Here is a 24,947-nt window from a genome sequence, read left to right as displayed (position 1 = left end):
ACCATGGGCATCTCAAGATGGTATGAGGAGGGTACTTTGAAATCATCCAAAAAAGTGAATATGAAGTTACATTTTTCCATTGAATTATCATCCGTCGTAATAATGGGAATTATCCCAAAAAGTAATAAAGCAAAATTAAAGAGATAAAACAAGAATAAAAAGGATTGCATATCTCTGTTGCCAGGTCAACTTTTCATTCCCATATCATATTGCAATCATATTATTATTGTTGGTGTCATGTACATTTTCTTTTAATTTATGCTATTAAAAAACGGATTATGTATTTTCATATAATATTAAAAGTTCGTTATTCAATTTCATAAATTCTCTTTATCAGGGCATTCACCGTTTCTAACTACATTTTCATATCTGCCCTATGCTATATTTATTCACATATATTTTGTCTTGGTCGTGCAGTTATGATCATTGTCTTCTGTACGTCATTTCTGTTATGATAGCTGCACAACATGTGCTTATGGCTAAAAGTTCATAAATGAAGTCATTCATCAGATAATGAAAAATTAAAATCGTAAGTTGTGACGTAACAAATGTAAATGAGGCATTCGATCAGTATGATTCAAAAGTCTTTTGACCAAACTAGAAACAGTTACTTTAATAAATTCTTAATACTATATTACTTTGTAACAAGAAATATTATATTTAGTTGTGCTAGTTCTGGTAGGCTATGGCTCTCAAAGGGCTGTTGTACCACGGAGATTAATTTAAGTTGAAAAGGTTGTGGAATGTCCAGATATTATCGGTTACGTTAGATATATTTATGGTAAGTGTGGTTAGGTTATATGTTACATTGTGTTTCATTAGATGAGGTTGATTTACATTTACTTCGGCTAAATTATATTACACTATCTGATTGCCCGGCGTTGCCCGGGTATTTATTTATCCCAATCTTCTATTAGACAGGAAAATAATTAATTCTAACTATAGTGTAAAATGAACTTGGAGTTGAACGGCATTGGGAGTGGATTCCCAGAGAACAGTTGAGAGAGAGAATTGAGACATAAGAGACAGAGTGTCAACGCGAGTGACTGTGTCTGAAGTACGCCGCAGGCTTCGTGCTTGCATACGTAACCGGGGGAGGCAATTTTAATAGGATTTGTAGTTTTTGTAACAGTTAATTCTGACAACCTGCAATCATGAGAATGGTAAATAACATTATTATTTCACTCATTTTCGTCCCTTTATTTCTCACAACCGATAACATCTTTTCACTTTACAGAGGTCTACAACTCGCCTTCTCCGCTTTTTATTCAGATTTTTCCCCTTTTAGGTCCGACAATTTGTTTCGCCGTTATCTTTCCAGTAGACATTGAGAAAACTTTCGTACAAGTATTTTCAGCATCCGTTACCGAGAAAAGCGTAATCTGCATCTTTAGCTCTAAAGTTTACTTACAAAATAACACTGCTTCAGTAGCTCGAACTGCAGGATATGAGAGTCCGGTATCTACCACAAAGACAAGAAATCGCTTCCCGCGAATTCTTCTGCACCATATCCGTGGTTATTTTAGGCCATGTTCATTGTTGTGCAACGAAGCGAATGTATACATTGTTCATTGTTGTTTGAAATATTTTTCCCCCCATGAAAAAATGTGTAGACGGGCACAGCGTGTGCTTTCATATCAAAATAAAGAATAATATCAGATTCCTCCGAATCTGAAATATTAGGATGGATTAATTTGAACCATCAGGTCAATTGGGAGCGGGATGTCGGACGACCTACAGACCCCCATGTAGCAGTTACCTAGAGCAGCCATGTCAGACTCAATTCGTGAGTAGGGCAAAAACTCTCCGGGTCGCACATCTCGAACCCCAACCCATTGAAGTGCAAAACTAAGGGATTCGTCCCAGACGGGGCGAAAAATTAGCTACCGGATTGATCTAAAAACCATAGGTGGAATTTCTACTCATTCCCCTTTGTATAACACCCTGCTTAGCATTCAATGATTACACTATTACGTGTGTGTGTGTATTGTAATAAAAAATATTTTCATTATAATCCATATATGTTTATCTTTATTGATATAATAATAAAACTTAATTATTTTTCGTAGTCAGTGATACAATTTTACATGTTTGTTTCAAACAAATTGGTTACAATTGTGCGAACGTTTTGGCATGATTCCTTTTATGGACAATTCTACTTTCGTTTTCCAGAGATGTATTTACTTATTTATTTGTGAGCAGGGAACTCTTAATGAAGACAGCAAATGTTTGTCATTCTTGATCGTTGGGCTGTTTTATTAATCTTCATAATGGAGAACAACTGTTCAACTGCCAAACGTCACTAAAATTCCAGCAGCAAAATGACTTAGTTCAATAAGTTCCATTTGAAGGTCGGAACTTGCACACAGCATCAAAAGAAAAGGGAGCAGTGAACAAAAAATTGATATTCGCACTCTTTGAACTATTGAAACCGTTTTCAAATTTATCAAGTAGTATTTTTACCTTGAACGAGTATTGTCTTAGGGTTCACAGATTAGCATTCCTGATAAATTGTGAAATTACTGAAATTAGAACATATATACATGAATTATATATATTACCAACTTTGATAAAGGAAGCCTGTAGCTTTGCAAAATGGCCTCAATTTCCTTGAAAATATCTTATCCTGTTATTGTTTCACGGAGAGGAATCATGTCTTCTGTCACATTGAGATTTGAATCGCATCTACGAATGAATATAGCCAACTGAGCTTTTATTTTGTTTCGATTTTTGTTATTTATCATCGCTTTTCTTCCACTTCTGGCTAATGGCCACGATGAGGATGAGTGACGACATGATGAAATTGATGAAGGGACGTGTACACAAAGAACACTCATGCCCAAGCCAGAATTCGAACTCTGTACCCTTGGCGTCGAAGCTCGCTGACCTAACCCCTTCGCCACGGATGTGTCACGAATTCACTTTATCAAGGCCCAAAATTTCCACTCTCTTGACTACGAACTTTCGCAACACAAATAGGTAATCTACCATTTAACTTGAAAGATTCTAGGAGTACGTTCCCCTTCTATTGTTCTTTTCTTACTCCCACAAAGTTTAGGCATCAGCAGGGTTAGCTGAAACTTCAGAAACTTACTTTCGTTCAAGGCAAATCCTTCGCTAGCAAAAAAATAACTCATTGGCGATAGAAAGTATTCACGCTCTCCTCCCTCAGTCAGTAAGATATATTTGTACTTCAGAACTAACCTGTCAATCAGCTTCGTCAGACCACCACACCTATCCGTTAATGGAATGCAAGAATGTACCTGTTAAAAGAAAATAGGGTAATCTGGTAAAGTTTCGATGAGTCCAGGCTTTTTCATGAGAAATGGAAAAGCGGGACATATGTGTATACATAGTCCTGTATGCATGAAATGCACGTAGGGTCAGGGCGGGTCGCACTGAGGGATGCTGCGGGCCGCGAGTTTGACATGGCTGACCCAGAGAGACTGAAAAAAACATGGAAAAACTCTGCTAGGATGGATTGATATTAATTAGAGAAACTCATGTTTAGATGTAAGTTTTAGGTAACCAAAAAAATTGTCATGTGGTTTGAAAACAGCATTATATCAGAGGTTGAATGTCTCCTAAAATTCATGATTAGGGTCTCCAAACTACAAACAAGGGGAGGAAAACACACGGCTGCGATTCTGATTCTAATTGGTCCTATTTGTTTTACAAAAACTGATTTTGTGCACACATAGCAATAGTTTTCGGCGCCAAAATTAATTGTTGCAAAGGCAAGGTTAGAACTATGTACATTCTACTACAAGAAAAATGGGACACATAGAGCCTGAAATATGCGTTTCATTGCAATGTGTTGTGTGTGTTGCCTAACTGCTATTGAAAATTTCTTATCGAGTTCCTCATCGCCGTAGGGTTAGGCAACACGCATAACGCATCGCAAGAAATCAACAGGTAGGCCAAGAAAGACAAGAAAAAGTCGAGAAATTATGTTTGTGGTCAATAATATTTGCTATTTTTACAGTATAGTGAATTTACATTGTTATATACCTGTACTGGGATTTGATAAAATTGAATATTTGGTCATCTAAAATTGTATTGAGTTGTGGTTAATATTTGTTCATTTTGTTCTTAAGAAGTACATTCTTGTATGCGTGAAGTTTTGTAAAAATATTAAATAATGTTGCCATTCCCCATCCAGGATGAAGTATTAATTTTTACATGCATTAATAATTAAAGCAAGTCTAAATCTCTTTTTAAAGTACAGCTTCAGTTTTCATCTTAACCGGCCTTGTGGTAGGGGTTTTTCATTGAATAAAAATATCTATTTTCTTAAATTCCAACTATACCTAAGTAGGGGGTGGTTAAGTAAATATTAAGAAAAGGGGAAAAAAGGCAAGAAAAAGGGAAAAAAGGTCAAGAAAAAGTCAGCAAAAAGTCAAGAATGTTGGATTTGTTATTTTGGTAGACACCCTGAATTCAAGTACTCGTAATGCACATGTAAACTTACAGGGTATATCTGTCATTTCAGGTCATGAGAGTTGCGGTATGTCAGTTCAGGCATGAATAAATCAGCTTTACTTTTTTGCACCATCCTTTTTGAATTAGCCATGGATTCGTTCGATCGTTGATAACTATGCACAAATAGACGAGGCAATCAATAATATTAATAACATACGAGTTTAGAAATTTATAGATTTCCACTCGCTTGTTTGTAGCTTATTTGTTTTCGAGATATTTAAAGTTTCATAGGCATCGACTACTGACTTTCTATTCTACGACTGTTAAGTGACACGAACCTACTGAATAAGGTTATTCATATCGCAGTGTAATGGTACACTATGCATCTTACAATCCACTAAATACTAACTTTGCATCTGTAGTATGTACGAGCTAAAAGTATAGGTTATGTTCGATTGTTGACAACAGATACATAAATGAATGGGCCAGTCGAGAATATGCATATTGTAATAAGTTGATATTTCAAAATATTTTCAACCCACCAGAATTAATGTTTGAACCTTGAATATAGCTACCTATTCAAAGATATTTTGATTATTTTACTACCACAGGGAAATGGACACATATCGAAATATATCATGTCGCATTCAACTCGAGTTTCTTAGATCTTGAAATTCCTATTTGATAGTTGCCGATTGCCGCATCTGACAATAACATCGATTTTATTTGACTTTACCTCACTTTTCTGCATCTTGTGGTTAATGATGACGAGAAGACGAATGGTGGTAAGTTGAAATGGATCACAAGCACACATGGGCTGCGCAACACAAAGCCCCACGCTCACTGCGAGTCCAGGCGTCGGTATGTCGTTGGCCCGCAACAGTCCAGTTACAGGGAAGTGATGTTGTTCAACAAGATCGAGTTAGACTGATTTATGTTTTATATATCTCTAATTTGTAGGTCTATCTGTGTAACGTCGGATAAAAGTACCTTTTCACCATTTGCTGATTAGTAGCTAAAAATGGATTCACGAGATGATAGCAACCAGTCGCAGGGTATTTACGACACAAGCCCTTTTTATGAGAGAGCGGTGGTCTCTGCCGTGCCAAGCGTGGGTGTTCTTGCAGGTGCTACGATTCATTCGACACGAAACCTTTCAATGCGGTGCAATATTTTGCTTTTGGAGGGATTACGCGTGGTCGTCGTTCTCTCTTAAAGGCTCTCTCAGACCGTTCTAAAGTTCAACCTTACCATAGGCGCACCCAAGAAATATAGCTAAAGAAGTCTGGTACTGGCACCAGTGCCGAGTAAGAGAGTCAGCAAGATGACCGAGAATATGAATAAAAGCATGTTGCATAAGCTAATAAGAATCTCATTATACTAGATACAAAACAGGGGAAACTGCTAAAAAAGCAATTTGAATGTTACTACAGGTAGGAAAATTTCTCTGAAAATTAAGTCCAAAGGGTTGAGTTCTGACCCCCATATCTCCCCCTTTGATGCGTCTATGACCCATACGATTTGCAATGTCAACTTCACACTTTAGGTCTTCGCCCGAATGAAGTAAGAGTAATATTTGCCATTGCTTTGTTCAGGACCAGTGTACGAATTTATGGTTGCCAGACTCCTACAAGGAAAAATGTATACACTATCACAAAATGGCAAAATTTTAGACACAGTCGTTCACAGCAATTAATATACATTACTAGATAATGATTTAAAATTGTATACAATAATTACATAACTGATCAAAGCACTTCGCATCATCAATTGGAATGTCCTTTTCTACGTAAAATAATGTTATTTTTCAATTTATCCATGTACCAGGTTGTAGAGTAATAATTAACAATTCCCTCAAGAGGTAAATAACATCCAATATTTTTTCTGTTCCTCCAAATAGAAGATGCATTTTCTTCATGCAGATTATGTGAAACCTAAAATGCACGACATTTACGTTGTCTTTCACATTCCTTCCAGAGTCCCGACATGTGACTAAATTGCAGGATATGTCCGAAAAAAACAACATGATGTGTGGCTTGAGCCCCAGACCTTCGTACAAGGGAGGGGTGGAGTCAACTTGGAAGGAGAGGTAGTTTTGAAAGGGGCACAAAACGAAAATTAGTAAGATACTTTAATGTGACCAAAGATGTGACACACAACTAGCCATCTGGCATTACTTGGCCTGATTATTCTCTGAATGTTATCGACAATGGTTCTTTATTAGACTGCAATGTTAATTGGACATTATCCTTTGTCTAATGTTTTTACCTATTTTACATATTTCAAAACTACGTGTCGAAAGAGCACCTCTTCTCTCATTCGAACCTGCGACAGACTTGTGGTTTTCGGTTCGCTGCCTAACTATTCCACGCCACCTCCAGCAATTCAATACTCACCTTTACTCCACTTATGCTATTATTTCAATTTTCTGAGGAGAAGGAATCATATTTACTTGAATTATACACTCTTAGTGTTCTGGCGAAACAGTGCACACTTTTTTTAATCACTAAAATTCAAGAAACCATTTTGGTATTGAATCATTGCTTGTTTTCTTGTTTATATAAGTCTACTTATTTATTAATTATAATAATTACAAAAATTATCATTAATAAAAAATTATCAATAATTATTGCATGAGCGTCGCACGCATATTTTACCATTCGCTAAAACTGACAAAAACAATATTTTTTTATTAATGCTTCTTTGTTTATAGAGAGGCAGTTGTTTATTAATTATAATAATTACATAAAACACTATCATTACCAACCAATTGTACACTGTCACTGTCATTATTGTCTCGAATAACACACATTCAAAAATGGCGCCTGATACGCTCACAAAGTGCATTTTGCCTCCTATTTACATTACATTTATGATTTTATTAACAAAACAATACAGAACAGGGAACAATGTAATTTATTTTTTTATGTGAAAAATTTGACAGTTGAAAAATCTAGAAAAATAGAGGTGGTGGGCCTGGCTTTACTGAGGTTCCTTAGGTTAAAGAAAAGTATTCTTGATTTGCAATTTATTGTAACCGGTGCACATTCTCCACAATGGAGATTTCTTTTCAATTTCAGATCTAGCCTTCTTTATAAGAAAAACTTAATTCTTGAGCCTAGTTTTCGGCGACAGGATTCGAAAATGTATCTGGCAGAGTAGATATTCAGCATCTATTTCGTGATTTAACAACTTCCACAAGAATACTATTCCATGTAACGTTTTTATATGACACAGCTTTGTAAACCGACATTCATATATTAGGTTGTCGTAGTGTTCAAATGTGGGGTAAACTTTCTGAAATTTGTATTTCAAAAATCTAAGAAATCTTCATTGGACTTTTTCAATTGCTTCACTGTACTTTGCTGTCTCTGTATTCCATATAACAGATGTATATTCGAGTTTTGGTCTTACATATGAATAATACAAAATGTTAGTGCCTCAATACTCTTAAAATCTCTCCCCATTCTAAGAATAAACCAAAAGGGTCTTGAACGCTTCACTAATTATTTGTTCTACGTGTTTATTGAAAGGAAGATTTGAATCAAAAATAACCCACAAATCCTTGACTGTAATATTTCTTGCTATTATATGGTTGTATATTTGATACTGAAATTAAACTGTTTTTTTTTTCGAGTATACATTACATAATGGCATTTGTTGATATTTAGTGTTAAATCATTGTCTATTGTCCACGTTTCTAACTTTGTAATATAATTTTGAAGTTGAACACTGTCATCTTGTTTGCTTATATTCCTGTAAAATTTCAGATCATCTGCAAACAGCAATTTGTAACGTTCCATAACTTCTCTCCCTCAGGTTCGACGTCCTGGTGAACGGGGGCGGTGCAGTGACCCTGCAGTTCCAACGCAGCCCCTTCAAACCGCTCACGAGGACAGTCTTCGTGCCGTGGAACCAGATCGTGGTGATCCCGCCGATCTCCATGCAGCTCAGCGACGACAGGGACATCTACCGGGAACACTCGGAGAGCGGGGAGCCTCTCCAGTACTCGCAGCCGTGCTTGGATCACGACTACGACCTGGTTAAGCCCGTCGTGGTGAGCACGTGGATGCCGGAGAAGGTCGGGGGCGCACCCGGAAGGAGCCTGGTCTTCACGGAGACGCAGGTAAGTCCCTGTTCTGAAATTATGGCCTCCGGAAATTCCGATCTCAAGCTTTCTGCAGTTGGGGACGCAATTTTCCTGAACTGCTGCTTCTGTATCGAATTTTACAACCACCTCTAACTTCCAAGTCTAAAATAGATGTAGCGTTTCAGAAAGAATTCTGTCTGAGGAATTGAAATCCATGGTGTGATACAGAAGGGGTACCAAGGACTCACCCTCGCCACGAATTAACGTATATCAAGGCCGCGCATAACGGCAGACAAGGGGAAAAATCGAGTGGCCAGAGCGAAGCAGTACACGCTGCTAGGAAGGCTGGTAACTGCAGTGGCTTTCCTCCACTCTACGCAATTCCGTTCCTCTTACGTGTTCATTGGTGGAGCCGTCTCGCGGCACTACTTGCACAGAAACTTGTTTTCGTTCGCTTGGTCCAGAGATACACGGGACATAGTATAGTAAGCAACCCAGGTGTTCTGAAGAGGACAGAAAAGAACATGTTCTTTCTTGTGGTAGTTGGGCACTGTATTTCACTTTTCTTCTCGTATTCATTGGTGTTTATTTTATGAAAGCTAGAAAAACTTCCCTGGAAAGACCAATGAGACACTCATAGTTCCTGAACACAATGAGTGTTATACTCATAATCTCTCTGCCGAATATTATGGATTAATAATCTAATCATCGTGCACCTTTATTGTTGTGAATAGCCAAAGGACGCACAAAAACGATTAAAATTAAGAAAAATACAAACAAAGGTTAATTTTCATCCTGGTAAGGGATGAATTTACCATTTCCTCTTTCATTTGACAATTTTATACCGTAATGCTCTTGAGCATTATGCTTCAGTTAAACGTTTTATATTCTTGAGTTGTAATTTCAACGTCGAAAAATCTTTATTTAGTGGGCGTGTCTAAAACTGTCCTCATGCACAGACAATAAGGTTTGAACATTGCGGTCAACTACTACTATATAGTGCAGCGTCGACAGAACTGGTGGAATGTCGTAGCAGCTCAAATTTGTATTTATATGTGTGTATTTGCATTTATCTTATTTTGCATCGCTTCTGCTACATTGGGCCAATTGGCCATATAATATGATTAGATGCTATGATTAAGGAACACTCGCAAAGAAACACCACTCCTAAACCAAGACTCGAACGTGGAACCTTCGGTATAGAAATCGTGGATGTACCCCTCAACATGCTCATCCAACAAGGTGGCAAGATCAAATTTCACGGTAATTTAATTTATTTTTCTTCCTAGACATGATCTAACGTAGTTCTCTATACATACTGTCTCGGCACTTTCTTGGTTTTCATGAAATGTGGACAAACGATACTTTTGGCGTTAGGTACCAAAAAACTAGATTGTTTGAACGCTAGCTTGTGGCGTCTGTCAAATTTGTGCGAGGTACAAGTGGCATAATTTGGGCAAAGAATTTAAGGGTTACTCTATACCCCCTCCCCATTTCTGTGCCACTACTTATTTACCCTTTCAAATGGGTAATCTATTAGGTTGAGTGTATTAATAGTTTTGACAGCTGTTAATATGTCCGAGGCAAACCACAAGTTTTAAAATGAAACTGTGTGTTGTTGAAACCGACTAAAGACGCTGCACAGGGAACAACAATGCTTCAGAAGACGGGGAAGATGCTCTCTCTGGATACGTAGCGGAAGAGATTTCCAGCCATGGACAAAGTCCAAAAAGAACTGCATGAAAACAATCGCTTTCAATTTCGAGAAGTTATAAATTTGGAGCAGTCGAAGTTTTCTGCATGCACACTCCACCCTTCCTCGCTTGAGCGAAGCGGGTGCAACTTGTTATCGATTCCCCCGCGAACTGCAAAGGAGGAGGTTTGTCATCTCGCGGCTATAAAAATACCCAAGCTATTAAACTGTTGGGGAACAAAATTACGATCGCGTATGATTGCATGGAAGGCTTTCTCGACCGAAAAATTTCGAGTGGAGGCCTCGTCCTTTATGTTCGATCGGGAATGGGGGAGTATGCTACTGCATATATTGGCGCTGGATGATACAAGGTTGGGCCGAAGCATGGGAATCGTATTGGTGAATATTCTCCATCGCTACTGGATGGAAAATTTAGACCAATTACAGGCGTGAAGTCATTAAGATTTTTTTAATGTTAATTGATTATTTCTTTAAAAAATATATAATGGTTTTTATTTAAGCAGGCGTGATTCGGCCTCCTGGGCCGTTCTTACAACCAACCCTTGTCAGTGATACAATAAATTAATAAAAACAAATAGAAAAAAATAATGATCATGATAATACAATAAAGATAATATAAAGATTATACAATGATGAAATACCGCATTGAATTGATTAGTATTTATACTGTGAAGTAAAGATAAGTAATAAGTCTTCAGTAGTGCATTGTGTTTGTGGGGGAGGGTAGGTATATGCATTATATGATGTGTAAGTACAGGTGCAATTATTAAGATATGTAGGTTAATGTAGTTCTTGGGACAATAGTAAGATCTTCAGTTTTTACATTGTGTTTTTTGCGGATATCATGTTCAACCGATGTTCTACGAGAACATCGCCTTTCTGCCACTTTTGGGCTAATCGCTACGATGAGTATGAGTGATGATATGATGCCAATGATGAAGGGACACTCGTAAAGAACACCCATGTCCATGCCGGGATTCGAACTTGGCGTCGTAGCTCGCTATACTAACCACTCCGCAAGGAAGTGAGGCTCATGGTTCATGGTAAATTCCGAATATTTTAAATATTTCATCCATCTTTCAACAATGTTCTTCTTGTCTAATTATTCCTTTCTCATCTTTACTAGTAATTAATCAATTATATATTTTACCTTTCTATACACAATGTCGTGCATGTGTGTCTATTTTCTAGTGCAGTTTCACTACATTCTTCTTTTAACAGTTTTTCCTTGTCTTTAACTTCTTATACATATATTGGGCTCTTCATTATTTTTATCCTTATATTTTTTTCTCTCTTCCATCTTTGGTATCTTAGTTGTAACCTACGGACTCTTGGATTGTGTTCTAATGATGTATCAAATTACTCCTTCCCTGCCTTTCACTACCGTATCCAACATCTATTCAATGTTCTTTATATTTTTGCATGCATTTCCCTTTGACAATGCATGGGATATGATTTGCTTTCGTATGGTTATCTTTTCAAAATCTCATTTTCTTGTCATTCCAATATTCTTTAGTTTCTTTCCTAAACTTTTTTCTTTGCCATCAGTAAGCTATTATCCATGTTTATCTCTGAACCAAGTAATGGGCCCCAAAAAAAATAGTATGGAGACAGATGGGTGGGGTATTTTTCGAGACGGGCTGTCACACATGATATATCCCTGAATGTCATACAGAACATGCATATTTGAGCTAAAAGAGAATTTACTTATACGTTTGTTCTAGTTTGCTTGAGAACCGTCACTGCAGATAATATGTATGTGTGTCTATAATGAACTTTGAATCCCATTCCTAAATATTTCTTCGATAATGATGTAGGCTTATCGTGTTGGTGTATTAAAAAAAGAGAGAACATGTTGAAATTTCCAACAGAGAATTAAATGAATTTTCACATATTACTTTTCTACATCAACATATTTGTTTGTCTTATTACAACTTTGAAATAGGTTTTCTTTGCAGTGTCTTCTGACAGTTTAATAAACATTCTCACAAAAAACCTTAAAATATAATTTAAGACGATATCCTATTACACAGTTTTTGCCCAATCATATTTTTAGTCTGAAAAGAAAATCCCATCGGAAGCGATTTCTTTATTATTATCTAGAAAAATGGCATATCCGGGAAAAGAAGACGTATTTCAACACTGAATCAATGTGATTCCTGATATTACCGCTGGAAATTTAAGAACGGTAGAGTTTTGGAATTTAGGTGTGACAAATATTCTTCAAACTGATTCTCGTGCAATTTAGTTCTATATTTATTGGAGTTAACCTTCTGCCAGGACACACCTTAGGATTAATTTTAAAATCGACGCGTGGCCACATGTACATATACAGAAATAATGTGTGGGGGTTCAACTTAACAGCCCAACATTAGTACAACTTTAATAGTTATAGTTTGATTGTTACTATTTATTACACTGGTCTACATATGAAATTTTTTTTCTGCTGACTTAGATATTTCTGTATAACTGATTCTATATAATTTAAGGTCGCTGATTCCGAATATGTAGTCAGAAAAAGTGTATCACGTCACAATTTTTCACAAATCACATTTGAAAATTTTCACAATATTATAATATTCGGCTAAACTCCAACAATTTTCCATATAGATATCTGCATATAATGAAATTATAGGACTACAAACATAGGTGGCGGAGTTGATAACAGGTATTAAGTTGCATTGTTTCACAAGTCACATTTCAAAAGTTTCAGAAAATTATATCCGGCTACATTCCAACAGCACTTGCAAAGAGATTGCGACGTAGTCAGATGTCCATGCAGAGTATGACGTCACGTTGTTTACAAACATACGTTTCTATTTTCTCAATAGGGAGTTCTCAATGGACAAAAAGTTTAGGAAATTCCGGCAAATTGATCAATTTGTTTCACGAGTACATACAGTCAACACCTGATGCCTGTACTTATGCTAAACTTATCATACACCACAGAATAGCACAACATGCATACCTACTTAGGCAAAAAAAAATTGTTTCTTTGATTTTCTGGAGTAGGTGGCCTCAGAAACGTCACGCTACAAGCAGCAGCAATAGTCGGACATCATGTTTTCATTCCATCTCCCCTGATATCGGTGCTCCATGGTTTTTATGTCTTGGTGGAAGCGTTCGCCCTGTTCTTCACTTACGGCACCAAGATTGGACGGAAATACATCTAAGTGGCTGTGCAGGAAGTGAAGCTTGACACTCATATTTACTCCTAACTTTTGAAACGTCACCAACAAATTTTCAACTAGAACCTCGTAGTTGTGCGCCCTGAAGTTTCCAAGAAAGTTTGTAATGACATCAGAAAAGGCACACCATGCATCTTTCTCTGTGCGGTTTATTGTTTGTAAGAATTCTTCATCTTTCATTAGCATCCTTATCTGAGGACCATCAAAAATACCTGCTTTTACTTTCTCATGCGTGAATGCAGGAAATTTTGAGCAAATGTATTTAAAGCAAGCCCCATTCTAATCCAGAGCTTTTATATACTGCTTCATTAATCCCAACTTAATGTGCAGTGGAGGAAGTAACACCTTCTTAGGATCAACAAGCGGATTGTTCTGGACGTCAAAACTTTTCCTGGCAGACCACAGTCTTCGTACCCAATGTTCGTTCGTTGCTCGACTGTCCCATAAACACAAAAAGCATGGATATTTCGTGAAACCTGCTTGTTGACGAAATAACATTGAAATGACGTTGAGATCTCCGCACACAAGCCAACTATCAATAAAAAGCCTCCATTCTTCTGCATTATACGTACATCCCATAGCTTCAATTAGTCCCTTCACATCTGTACAATAGACAAGTTCTTCGTCCCTTTGAAAATATCTTAGATGCCTCTCTCTGTCCCGATACATGAAGTTTGTTCCAGACGCTAACATATTTATTTTCTTTAGTCTACACAGGTCCTGCATACTTTTATGAGGTGCCCAGGATTTATCTTGGTCACCCAATTTAATTCCGAAATATGCACTATATGCTTTCCTTACAAAGTCAGTAATATTTGTCCTTTGTTTTGGGGTTAACAATGCTCGAATAACTGATTGAAATAATATTCATTATAATATTCCATGTGCTGCCATCTTGTGACCTCTTTAGGGACTACGTTGTTTCATTGCTCTAAATATGCATCCCTAATATTAGATAATTTTCTATTTTCCTCCGAAAGCTGACGTGATAGAAAAAAACGGATTTCGGTTTTGGATTTACCACCCTCGAATTACTAAAGAACAACCATCAGCCTCCAGTCAGCAAAATGGACGTAGACCAGTGTTATCAATAAATACTATTGAAATATAACCAATATTGTTTTCCCTGCAACAATATGGATATAAATGTTGACTTAATAAACCATAACACTTTTATTTTTACATTTAACTTTGGGATTTTTTAAAATACTACTTTTGTGTGTGTGTGTGATATTTATTTAACTTTCATAACCATTGATGTATATAGTTAGTGCAAAATGTTTACTAAACGAATAGGAGGAGTTTGGATTTGGACCCTTATATGCTTCGACAATATTCAGATTACCCAGTTGCTGAAAAAAAAACATAAATTTTATCAAGATTAGTATTTCTCATTTCATCTACTGCAGTTATTATAATACTATGCTTTACCTGAGATGGCTTGGCAAGGACATGACCATCAATGTTCCATACTTAACAAACGCAATCAATCGAATGATATCAATACTCCTCAACTTTCAATATCCTGTAATTGTCAAATGTTACCTAGTCAAATGACAGTTCTTCTGAATATTCTGTTTGGTAAAAACCGTCAACAATGGCAGTATAACGTACAAATGCCAGTAGCACCAAACGTGATTGGCCTAACCTAATCTCGTAAGCACGTATACGAGGAATTATTTATTCACGTGTAAGCTACAATTAGAATCGGTAGAATGCAAGCGTAATTGAATTGCGTAAGTGCCCAGCGAGTGCCTTCAGATGGCAGCACTAGTCCGTATCCCAGGAGAAAATCAACAAATGTCTGCGAAACACTTACTGCTGCATGAAAGATCCAGTATATACATTTATTACTTCCCTTACATGTGTACATACAGGCAGTGGGGCAGCTATGGTGCATTTTACACCCTCAAATTTTCTGGAGTGCAGAAACCCCCTAAATCATTTGATCCGAATTGTACCCCTTACGCCCCGTTCAAATAAATTTACAGGCGCAAAATGAGGTTGAACTTTGCTCCGCACAAATCAGTATCGTTCCTGCGCCATTGTATTCAACAATGCAGCGAATTCCTATCATGTGGAATTGGTGCGTGCGTGAAGAAGCATACATCATGCAAAAAACTAATTTAAACTATAGATACATTGTTAAAAAACATGTTTAGAACAGCGTAATGTATTACTTTAAGTATTACACTAGATGCGGAAGTTAATAGGATTGAAAATACTTGTATTAACAACACCGAGTACTTATGTGTTCTTATTGTTATTCTGAAGAAAATAGTTCCTTTGAACTCAAAGAATTTATGGATGAAATTTTGAGAATATATTATATCGGTAGTCATCTTGGATTTATGGCTTCACAACTTGAGAAAAGCATATTGTTAGTACACTACATTATCCCAATACTCATTTCTATCCTTCAAATAATATTACACTCCCTGAGTAATGCTACTTTATATCTACAGAAAATGATAGATTGTGCTTGAATTGTGGCCGATTTTGAAGAACTTGTTTATGTCCAAGTTTCCCTCTATTAAATACAGCTTCAAAATATTGCTCTTTTGTCAAGGTTGACAGCCTTTTTACTTTACATTTCCCCAACTATACTGCACGCAACGGATGCACTATTCGATCTTTACCTTCGAAACTGGCAAACTGTTTTCAAAACTCTGGCCGCACTCCCAATGACATTAACTGTTCCAGTGGTCATGAATCTTGAGGTACTAATCTGTTGCCTTCGACTTCTCCCTCAACTTGTCAGTCAGCGACGCACTTTAGCGCCAAGGGATGCAACTCTTCGATCAGCCTGACAAATGTTTCGCCAACATGGCAGAATGCGTTGTTGTATCCCATGATTCATTGCGCTACTGACAGATAACGAGCCACAGCGGTAGCGCTACTTAATCAAATTTTGCATAAAAAAAAGAGAAAGATCTCCAGAGGGTAGGGGGCGGTTGACTTGAGTTGGACGAAAAATTCCATTTGGAAAAATCTTTTATTATTATGAGCAAGAGGAGGAAAGAAAAAAAAAATATATTAATGAATTGTCAGCAACGACGAGTCTAAAGATAAAACGGAAGTGACAATTTAAGAAGATAAATGGTCCCTGTACCTGACAAACGCTCCACTGCGACAAAACCGGATGCTCTTGGGGGGAGGGAGGGGCGATGAAAAGGCGCTGAATAAACACTCGAAGAGGGGGCGCTGCTTGTATGGGAGATTTCGTGGAAACTGCTCAGTGTAGGGGGAGCGACGTCGAACAATTGAAAGGAAGCAAAACAGGAGAGCATCAACAGCGTCGTTGTGCTTCGGCGATGACTTCATTGCAAAAGAGATTTTGCACGCTTGGTTTAATAAAGCTAATGTCCTGAGACAAGACAGGCAGCCATTGGTAATAGTCGTGTTCCCAGAAGGGGTGTTTTGGCACCTCATCTTTTAAAAATTCTCACATTAATATTTTTGGTTCTGGTAGGTTTTTAAAACTCCACCAATTACGAACAGGTAATTAGATTTTCTTCAAGTGTAAGTAAGGACCAATTTCAGCCAAATGCTTGTACGAATGGACTTAGCATTTATCACGGTTTTGGAGCTTGCACTCCGTGGGCGCTCCCAGAAAATTTCCAATTTGGTGGGGGGTGAGGGGGAAGAAATCAACAAGTTATGTCTCCACGTTATGTATGTAAAAAGATACAATTGTGATATCATGTAATGTTTACGAGTCACTGTAAGACAGAATTGTTTCAAGTAAGAGGAACAGAACGAAAGGAAGAAAACACAAGAGAGAAGTGAGTGGAGGAGGGAATGAGAAGTTAGCAACACGGTTAGAGTGCTCATGTGTGGCGGGGAGGGGAGTGAAAAAATATTTAGTGCTACTGATCCAGATGTGCGGTCAAAAAAAATAGTCATTATTATGAAACCATTAAAACAAGTTCTAAAATTCCTATACTATACTCACAGTACAGTAGTTATCAGGATAGGATTTAATTTGTAATAATTTCAATGTTTATTTTTTCAATAAGCTCCTAGAAACTTCTACTCACTCTGATTGTACACGTACGTACCAAATGCAGCAAGAAATCATTCAGCAGTTATAACTGCAACAGAAAAACTGATTTGCTTTTCAAAACAAAGTTTTCAGACAATGATGAACGAAACTGAAAAGGGTACATTGGCAGTAACAGCCATCAATTTCATCGTATCCGTTGTTATGAGATCTCACGGGATGCCAATGTCAACAACATCTGTATTTTCCAATCACTCGAAGCTCCCCGCGTGGTCTAAACACGAGGCACTTTGCAGCGAAGTGTTTGTTTCCAACCAAGCCCTCTGCGTTTCCTGGTAAATTTGCAGACCATTACAGAACTCAAGATTGAGGCGAAACCGCATCATCCTCCATTCCGCAATGTTGTCTTTAGTGATTATCAACTGTTTGGGTCCTTGGAGGAGGCGCTAAGTGGCGCAGGCTTTCTCCTAGGACAAGCAACAGGGGACCTAAGTTGTATCTGGGGCCAGTTCTCTTCTCTCGAGGCTATGAATTATCTCTTTTAAAAGGAAATGTGGTTTCATCGTGTGGAAAACCTGGGAGTAACTCAATTGTCCTTTCAAGTACGTAACTCTAACCATAGGCCGATTATTTGGACACTTTTGGAGTACGGAAAAGTTTTGTGAGAAACCATAGAAGGAACAAAATACATAAATCTGATATTGAAACGATTTGATACACTAAATTATGTCGTGAGACTGAGCCTTCACCATTTTCAGGCTTCGCCTGATGAGTGAGACCAATGAGAATTCCTGGACAGCAGTTCATTCACCGATGCTTATTTTCATTACAGAATAGTTTAGATGTGGAAAAATGGTCCAAATATTTATTGTTAAGTCCATACGCATTCACTGTGATAGTCTTTATTTCCAAAACTTTCTAAGTATCTATGCAGCCCGTTTCTGCACGTACACAGCCCTTTAACACGCCAGTGTTATTCAGCACATAGTATAGGAATTATATTGAGTGTGTGTTGAAGACAATAATTTATTGTGAGGGCAAGGTTCACCTAACCTTCATCAGGAAACAGGTTTCAACTTCCGGACAATTCATGAGTACCATTGGTGATTCCAAGGAACCGTATCTTAAGTTGGTCAGTTTGTGGCCGATCGCGTTACGTGGTCAACTTGCGATCTCGCTCCTAAAGTTCCCAGGTTCATGTCCCGGTCCAGACATGGGTGTTGTCTGTACGTGCCCCTGCATAAATTTCATCTAATCATCACTCATCCTTTTCGTCCGATAATCCAAAAGTGGAAGAAAAGCGACGTAAAGAAAAAAAACATACAAATATTATTTTTAACGCCCCTCCCAAAAAAAGAAGAACCATTATCAAATAAAACTAATTTTAAGACTATATGTAGCGGTATAGTAGACCCCTTGGCAAATATAACCTCTCCCTTCTACTCACTTTTTTTGCTGCTGATGTTTGGAATACATAAAGTTCACATTCTTGATCAGAAAGGCATCTTTTGAATCCACAATGAAATAATATTTTTAGAATAAAATAGTGTAGTGACTTTCACCTGTACTTCGATTTTATTGTGAATATTCTTTATCTCGGTAACTAGAATTAAAATCGTTGAAAAATTATCAAGAGCATACATAATAAGAAAGAGAGTACAAAGAGAAAGAAAAAACAAGGAATATATGTAACTATAATAAATGAGCTAAAGTTTTATGTAACGAATGAATGCAAAATTATATCGTACATATTAGCTACAATTTTTGTGCTTATATAATAGGTAGACATTTTTCTGTGTAATAATATCCGCCTCCTTTGAGCATTATGAAAGAAAGATATTTCGCGTCAAATGAGGAAATATATTTGGGTTATCAACGTGGATTATCGTTGAGACCTTCATGTTACTGGTTTCAACCTCCAGGACTGCAAAAGTTGCAACCGATGACTGGGGTCGAGAAGTATGCTCCGAGTAAGGCATGCTAACGTTGTAGCGACGTGCCACGCCCAATAAAGATATAAGCATGCGCGCAGAAAAATAGTTCCATTTTGTCTCATCTATTCTGAGGAAACTGCCCTAACGGTGGTGTGGAAGAGGTCGAGGTTCGTTGTGTATGTTTTTGCGTTGAGTGCCGTTCTTCTGTAGAGAACCAGTTTCTCATATCTAACCCCGTGAATAACCCCATGGCTCGTGCACGAGCGCCGCGGGGAAAGCTGTTCCCTATTATGAGCGGATTAATACAAGAAAATCACGTAATTGTCGTTTATACCCGACCGCCTCTTAAATAACGAACACCCCTCGTACCTGTTGGTTCATACATCGCTCGCATGGTTAAGTTACATGCTGAGGTTCGCAGAAGAGGGAAAACAATTGTTAGGTAATTACGGGGTGAAGCGATAGCGAAAGAGACTCGCAGCGACATAAAGATATTGGCCTCGTGAGCGAAGGGGACAGCGCGCGTATATCCCGGAGGGAGGGACAAGAGGCTAATGATTAAACTTGATATGAAGATGTAATGAAAGACTCGAGAGGGAAGCGAAGCAAATTAGAAAAGGAAATGAAAAGACGTACGAAGATGAGAAACAGGAGACCCAGCTAATAAAACCTTGAGAGGGGGAGTGACGTCACAGCGGAGCGATGATTGATGATCGACTGGCAGACTCTGGCTGATGAGAAGGCGCCAGTCTTCGAGGGAGATAAAACTGCTTCGAGCTCCTGATAAAGAGTTTCAAAGCTCCTGTTGAAACAAATGAACCAGCTTTCAGACGAGTTTCGTCTGCTTATCGCTGCCTTTATCGTGGCGTGTTTGCGAAGTCGAAAGTACTTGAAAGAGGCTGGATTCAATACCAGCTCGGTGTATCAGCCACGACAGGCTCCTTCCTGAGTTTTTGTTTCGTTCTTCGAGATCGTCAAAGATGCAGTGACTTCCTCTTACAAACCAGTTTCCAAACTCGTCCTTAGAAGTAACGCCTACACAAGCGAAAAGTTATTTTCACTGACTGTATTACAACAGCGGTTTGGAACTAACTAGTTACTTGTAACGAAGTCACAAGTAACTATACTTTCAAAAGTAACTGTAACGGTTACAATTACTTTTTGTAATAGAATAAATGTTATCAACAGTTACTTTCAGTTACGTTTCACATGAATATTTGCAACGTGAGTGGAAAACTAAATTTGGCAACTGTTTACAACTATATGTGTTCTCTGGATGACAAGGTGAAAGAATTTTCGTGCAATCGCCTAAAAAAATGCAAGGAAAGCTAGATTGTGCTAGATTTAGCACAATTACGGTCACCGCCTTAAGGGGAACAAACGGGTTTCCGAACAAGTTCTCTTGACACAAATACGGGCGGGAAAGAGACTACCAGAATGAAATTAATTCGCCTCCATTATTCTTTCCAGATCACTACGTTGACAGAATAGTCCTAACCCGGATACATCAGAGATATTGAAAGAATGTCAGCGAGCAACGTGGGCGTCCGGAAGGGGGAGCAAGTGGGCACAGTCCCCTTGCAAAATTACTTTCAAACTAAAATTATATATATTTCACAGATGTAATTTCATTTCAGTCACAATATTTTATATTAATTATTATAAGGGCGGTGCAGTAACATTGTAACTTCAAACTGAATGATTGGGGGAATCCGCTTGCCCCTCGGAAAAAAAAATACCTTGATTGCTCCTCCTTGGAGAAAAAATCCTACGAAGTCCATGGTGAGCATTTTCATACACGAATAATCAATCTCCTTTATAGTGTAGCTAGTTTCACGCAGAGACAGAAAATAAGCGAAAGAGAGAAAGTGAAAAGAAATTAGAATCGGAAAAGAGAAAGTAAAGAAAGAGTAAGAGAAAACAAAGGGCATTCCCTGGAAAGGGAATTGGAGGACGAACGAGAGGAAATACGGAGAGAGAGAGAGAGAGAGAAAGATAAAAGAGAAAATTAGAGAAAAACAGAGAGAGCCGCCATATTATTTTCACTTATTCTTGTTTCACGTCATGAAAATCGTACTGCAAAAAGCAAAGCTCCATATGTATTTTGCTCGATATTACCGCCATATTTCGTAAATAATTCCTTCTGATTCTGCGAATAGTGACTGCAGGTCAGTGACTGCGAATTTCCCAGAAATCCAATCGAACCAACAAAATAACACAGAACTGAATAGACTGGGACAATTTTCGAAAATTCTGACTGTAGGAAGCATTTTTGAGGAAAAGCGGGCAAACAACATTTTCTAAATGTATTTGATGTGCTGATTACGAATATTTTGTTTGCCACTCTCGATTTTGGTGTTATATGCTTCAAATCGCTAAAAAACAAAATGGCGGCCATACGAAATGGGTTCCTATTAACTTTTGAAGGAGCAGAAAGAAAATAGTGTTCTTGGTGTCAAACATTATGTTTTTGGGAATGCTGAATCCAAATATTATGTTTTCTAATCTGAAATTTTAAGCTGTTTGTTCCAAATCGCTAAAAAACAAAATGGCGGCTACGTGCATCCATGCAATGTTTCGTATCCATACTTTTGAACTAGGAATAAAACAGTGTAACAGTAGGTTTTTAATGTAGAAAAAAGTATAGAACATTTCTGAAGTAAAGATGCAAAATAATAATATTATTCAAAGCATGAGACCATATTGAAATATTAACAGTACCAGTGTATGATAAATCCGCACGTTATCCTTATTCAACCTTATTTTGCCTACAAAAATAATATAACATTTTTCTAGTCACGGATATTCATTCACTCCTTAGTGCCAGTATCTGCACATTTGCAAGCTGCAGTACATACAAGCTGGCTTTTCCTGCAGGAACATGTAGCGGATATACAACCACCCAAACATCCACAGGTGATAATGTCGTAGCAGGGTTGTGGAATTGGTGGCAGTTATGGAACGAGCTGTCCATCAACCATTTTTCATCCCAAGATAGTAGGTGGTGGTAACACAGGTTTTGGTATGACCGACTGCCTCCACACCATGGCTTGATAGTGGACCCGTTGTACATGTAACCGTAGAGCATCGGTAGTGGGGGATGGGGGGCAGTGCTTTGTACAACTTGCATATGAACTTCTCTGTCTTGTGTGCTGTTTCTTGTTTCATTTCGTCAACACCAAGATTTAGTAGTGTTAAATATTTTCCATGCTGTCTTCTTACTGATCCCAGCCATGTAGGATACTCTGTCGCATCCTGTTATGGCGTGGAATGGGATGAGAGGTTCGAAGACAGGATCCGTAAATGAAAGCTTCTGCCTGACTTCATGCACTGGAATGTATGTTCCTGCTCGCAACCACAATTTCGTACATATAATCTACCTATTGCACTAATACATCTGCATCACGTGCTGAGACAACAATGTTATCAGAATTAAGACAGTGAACTACAATGCGCGTGTCCGCCTCTTCGTGGTTTGCCTGCAATCCTTCAATAGACAAATCACGATTGTTTGTTCGTACGTCATCCTCCTTGTGAAATCCACCGGAAACCACAAATATTTTGTGTTCAGGAGCATTGTTGATCAAATGATTAGAGAGAAAACAGGCCAAATCTTTTTTATTCTCCGAGTTAGCAAGAAAGTCACCGAATTTGTTGGAGATTGGCACGGGTCCATTTTCTATTACTCTCCTTACTAAATGAGCATGTTTCAAGCGCCTATCCCTTGTTCCAGCCTTGATTGAAGTTGCGTTTTACCGATCAAAGGTGACATCAATCCTTTTAAAGCTTCTTCCCATAGAAACAACAAGGTTAAGAAATGCATCTGCCAGTTGACCAAAGTTTAAAAACTCCTGCAGGCTTTCCAAGTGCAACAACTAATGCTTGACCATCTATTATAAGGCATGATGCAGAAGGAATTGATATATCAGGTGGACAAATTACATCCTTGGTCATCACATCAGCTAGAATGGCTTTGTTTCCTGTTCTCAGACTTCTGTTTGTGTTGGCAAAGGAGATTGGAATTGGCATTAGTTCATGAAACAAAATGCGATTTAGATCCACATTACGACCTGCCTCATAGGCAGTTACGAGGCGCTGGAGAATATTCCTGTCAGTTTTCAAAATGGTTTCCTTGCCACTTACTACCAATTTAACTTCATAGAAGGACTTGAATGTCTTTGCATTTGACTTATGTAGAGGATCACTTAACTTGACTTGTGTGTGACTTTTACCAGGGGCCATCATCCTTTCCTTCACGAAGGTGTCTAGCTTTACCTGGCCCAGTGTTTCAGCTATGAGGAGAGTATCTTGAATATCTGAAGTAGCTAAATCCTTAGTTTGTGGCAATGTTCTGGAGGAACTGATTAGAAACATCTGAAGATGATGGATCACAGGTGCAGGTCTTTTCAAATTTATAAGTGGATCCATGGTTCTATGTTTCTATCATTCTGAAATAAAGTAAAAAAAATAAAAAAAGATATTATAGGTTTAGTCATTTTTATGGTTCTTTTGTTTAAAAAAGAGGAAAAAAAACAACAATTTTCAAAAATGTCAGATTAGAAAACATAATTTTCGGATTCAGCATACCCAAAAACATAATGTTTGACACCAAGATCACTATTTTCTTTCTGCTCCTTCAAAAGTTATTTGGAGCTCATTTCGTATGACCGCCATTTTGTTTTTTAGCGATTTGGAGCACATAGCTTAAAATTTCAGATTAGAAAACATAATATTTGGATTCAGCATACCCAAAAACATAATGTTTGACACCAAGATCACTATTTTCTTTCTGCTCCTTCAAAAGTTATTTGGAGCTCATTTCGTATGGCCGCCATTTTGTTTCTTAGCGATTTGGAGCACATAGCTTAATATTTCAGATTAGAAAACATAATATTTGGATTCAATATGCCCAAAAACATAATGTTTGACACCAAGATCACTATTTTCTTTCTGCTCCTTCAAAGTTATTAGGACCTCATTTCGTATTGCCGCCATTTTGTTTTTTAGCGATTTGGAGCAAATAGCTTAATATTTCAGATTAGAAAACATAATATTAGGATTCAGCATACCCAAAAACACAATGTTTGACACCAAGATCACTATTTTCTTTCTGCTCCTTCAAAGTTATTAGGACCTCATTTCGTATTGCCGCCATTTTGTTTTTTAGCGATTTGGAGCAAATAGCTTAAAATTTCAGATTACAAAACATAATATTAGGATTCAGCATACCAAAAAACACAATGTTTGACACAAAGATCACTATTTTCTTTCTGCTCCTTCAAATGTTATTTGGAGCTCATTTCGCATGGCCGCCATTTTGTTTTTTAGCGATTTGAAGCACATAACATCAAAATCGAGAGTGGCAAACAAAATATTCGGAATCAGTACATCAATTACATTCCGAAAATGTTGTTTGCCCACTTTTCCTCAAAAATGCTTCCTACACTTTTTACAGCCACATTTCTGAGAATTTGCACCAGGCTAGAAGGATATGACCGAGGCTGCAAAAATATTTAAAAATTTTAATATACGAGGGGAAGTCAAAAATAAGGTTCCCAACTCGTGTACTTTTTGTATACTATATTTTAACGGTATT

At 37.7% G+C, this 24,947-nt stretch overlaps 1 protein-coding gene across 6 annotated transcripts in view; it reads left to right on the top strand.

The window, feature by feature from the left end:
• Window positions 1–24,947, top strand: part of Ten-a (Teneurin-a transmembrane protein) — an 884,426-nt gene that overhangs the window by 824,029 nt on the left and 35,450 nt on the right. For all 6 annotated transcript variants that reach the window (XM_083119054.1, XM_083119053.1, XM_083119052.1 and 3 more), the window contains one exon: window positions 8,242–8,548. In XM_083119054.1, coding sequence (XP_082975180.1) covers window positions 8,242–8,548 — 307 coding nt within the window. The remainder of the gene's footprint in view (window positions 1–8,241; window positions 8,549–24,947) is intronic.

This window comes from Lepisma saccharinum, chromosome 3 (genome assembly GCF_977018435.1).
Source record: "Lepisma saccharinum chromosome 3, izLepSacc3.1, whole genome shotgun sequence".
Classification (NCBI taxonomy): domain Eukaryota; kingdom Metazoa; phylum Arthropoda; class Insecta; order Zygentoma; family Lepismatidae; genus Lepisma; species Lepisma saccharinum.
This window is presented reverse-complemented; position numbering and strand designations above follow the sequence as displayed.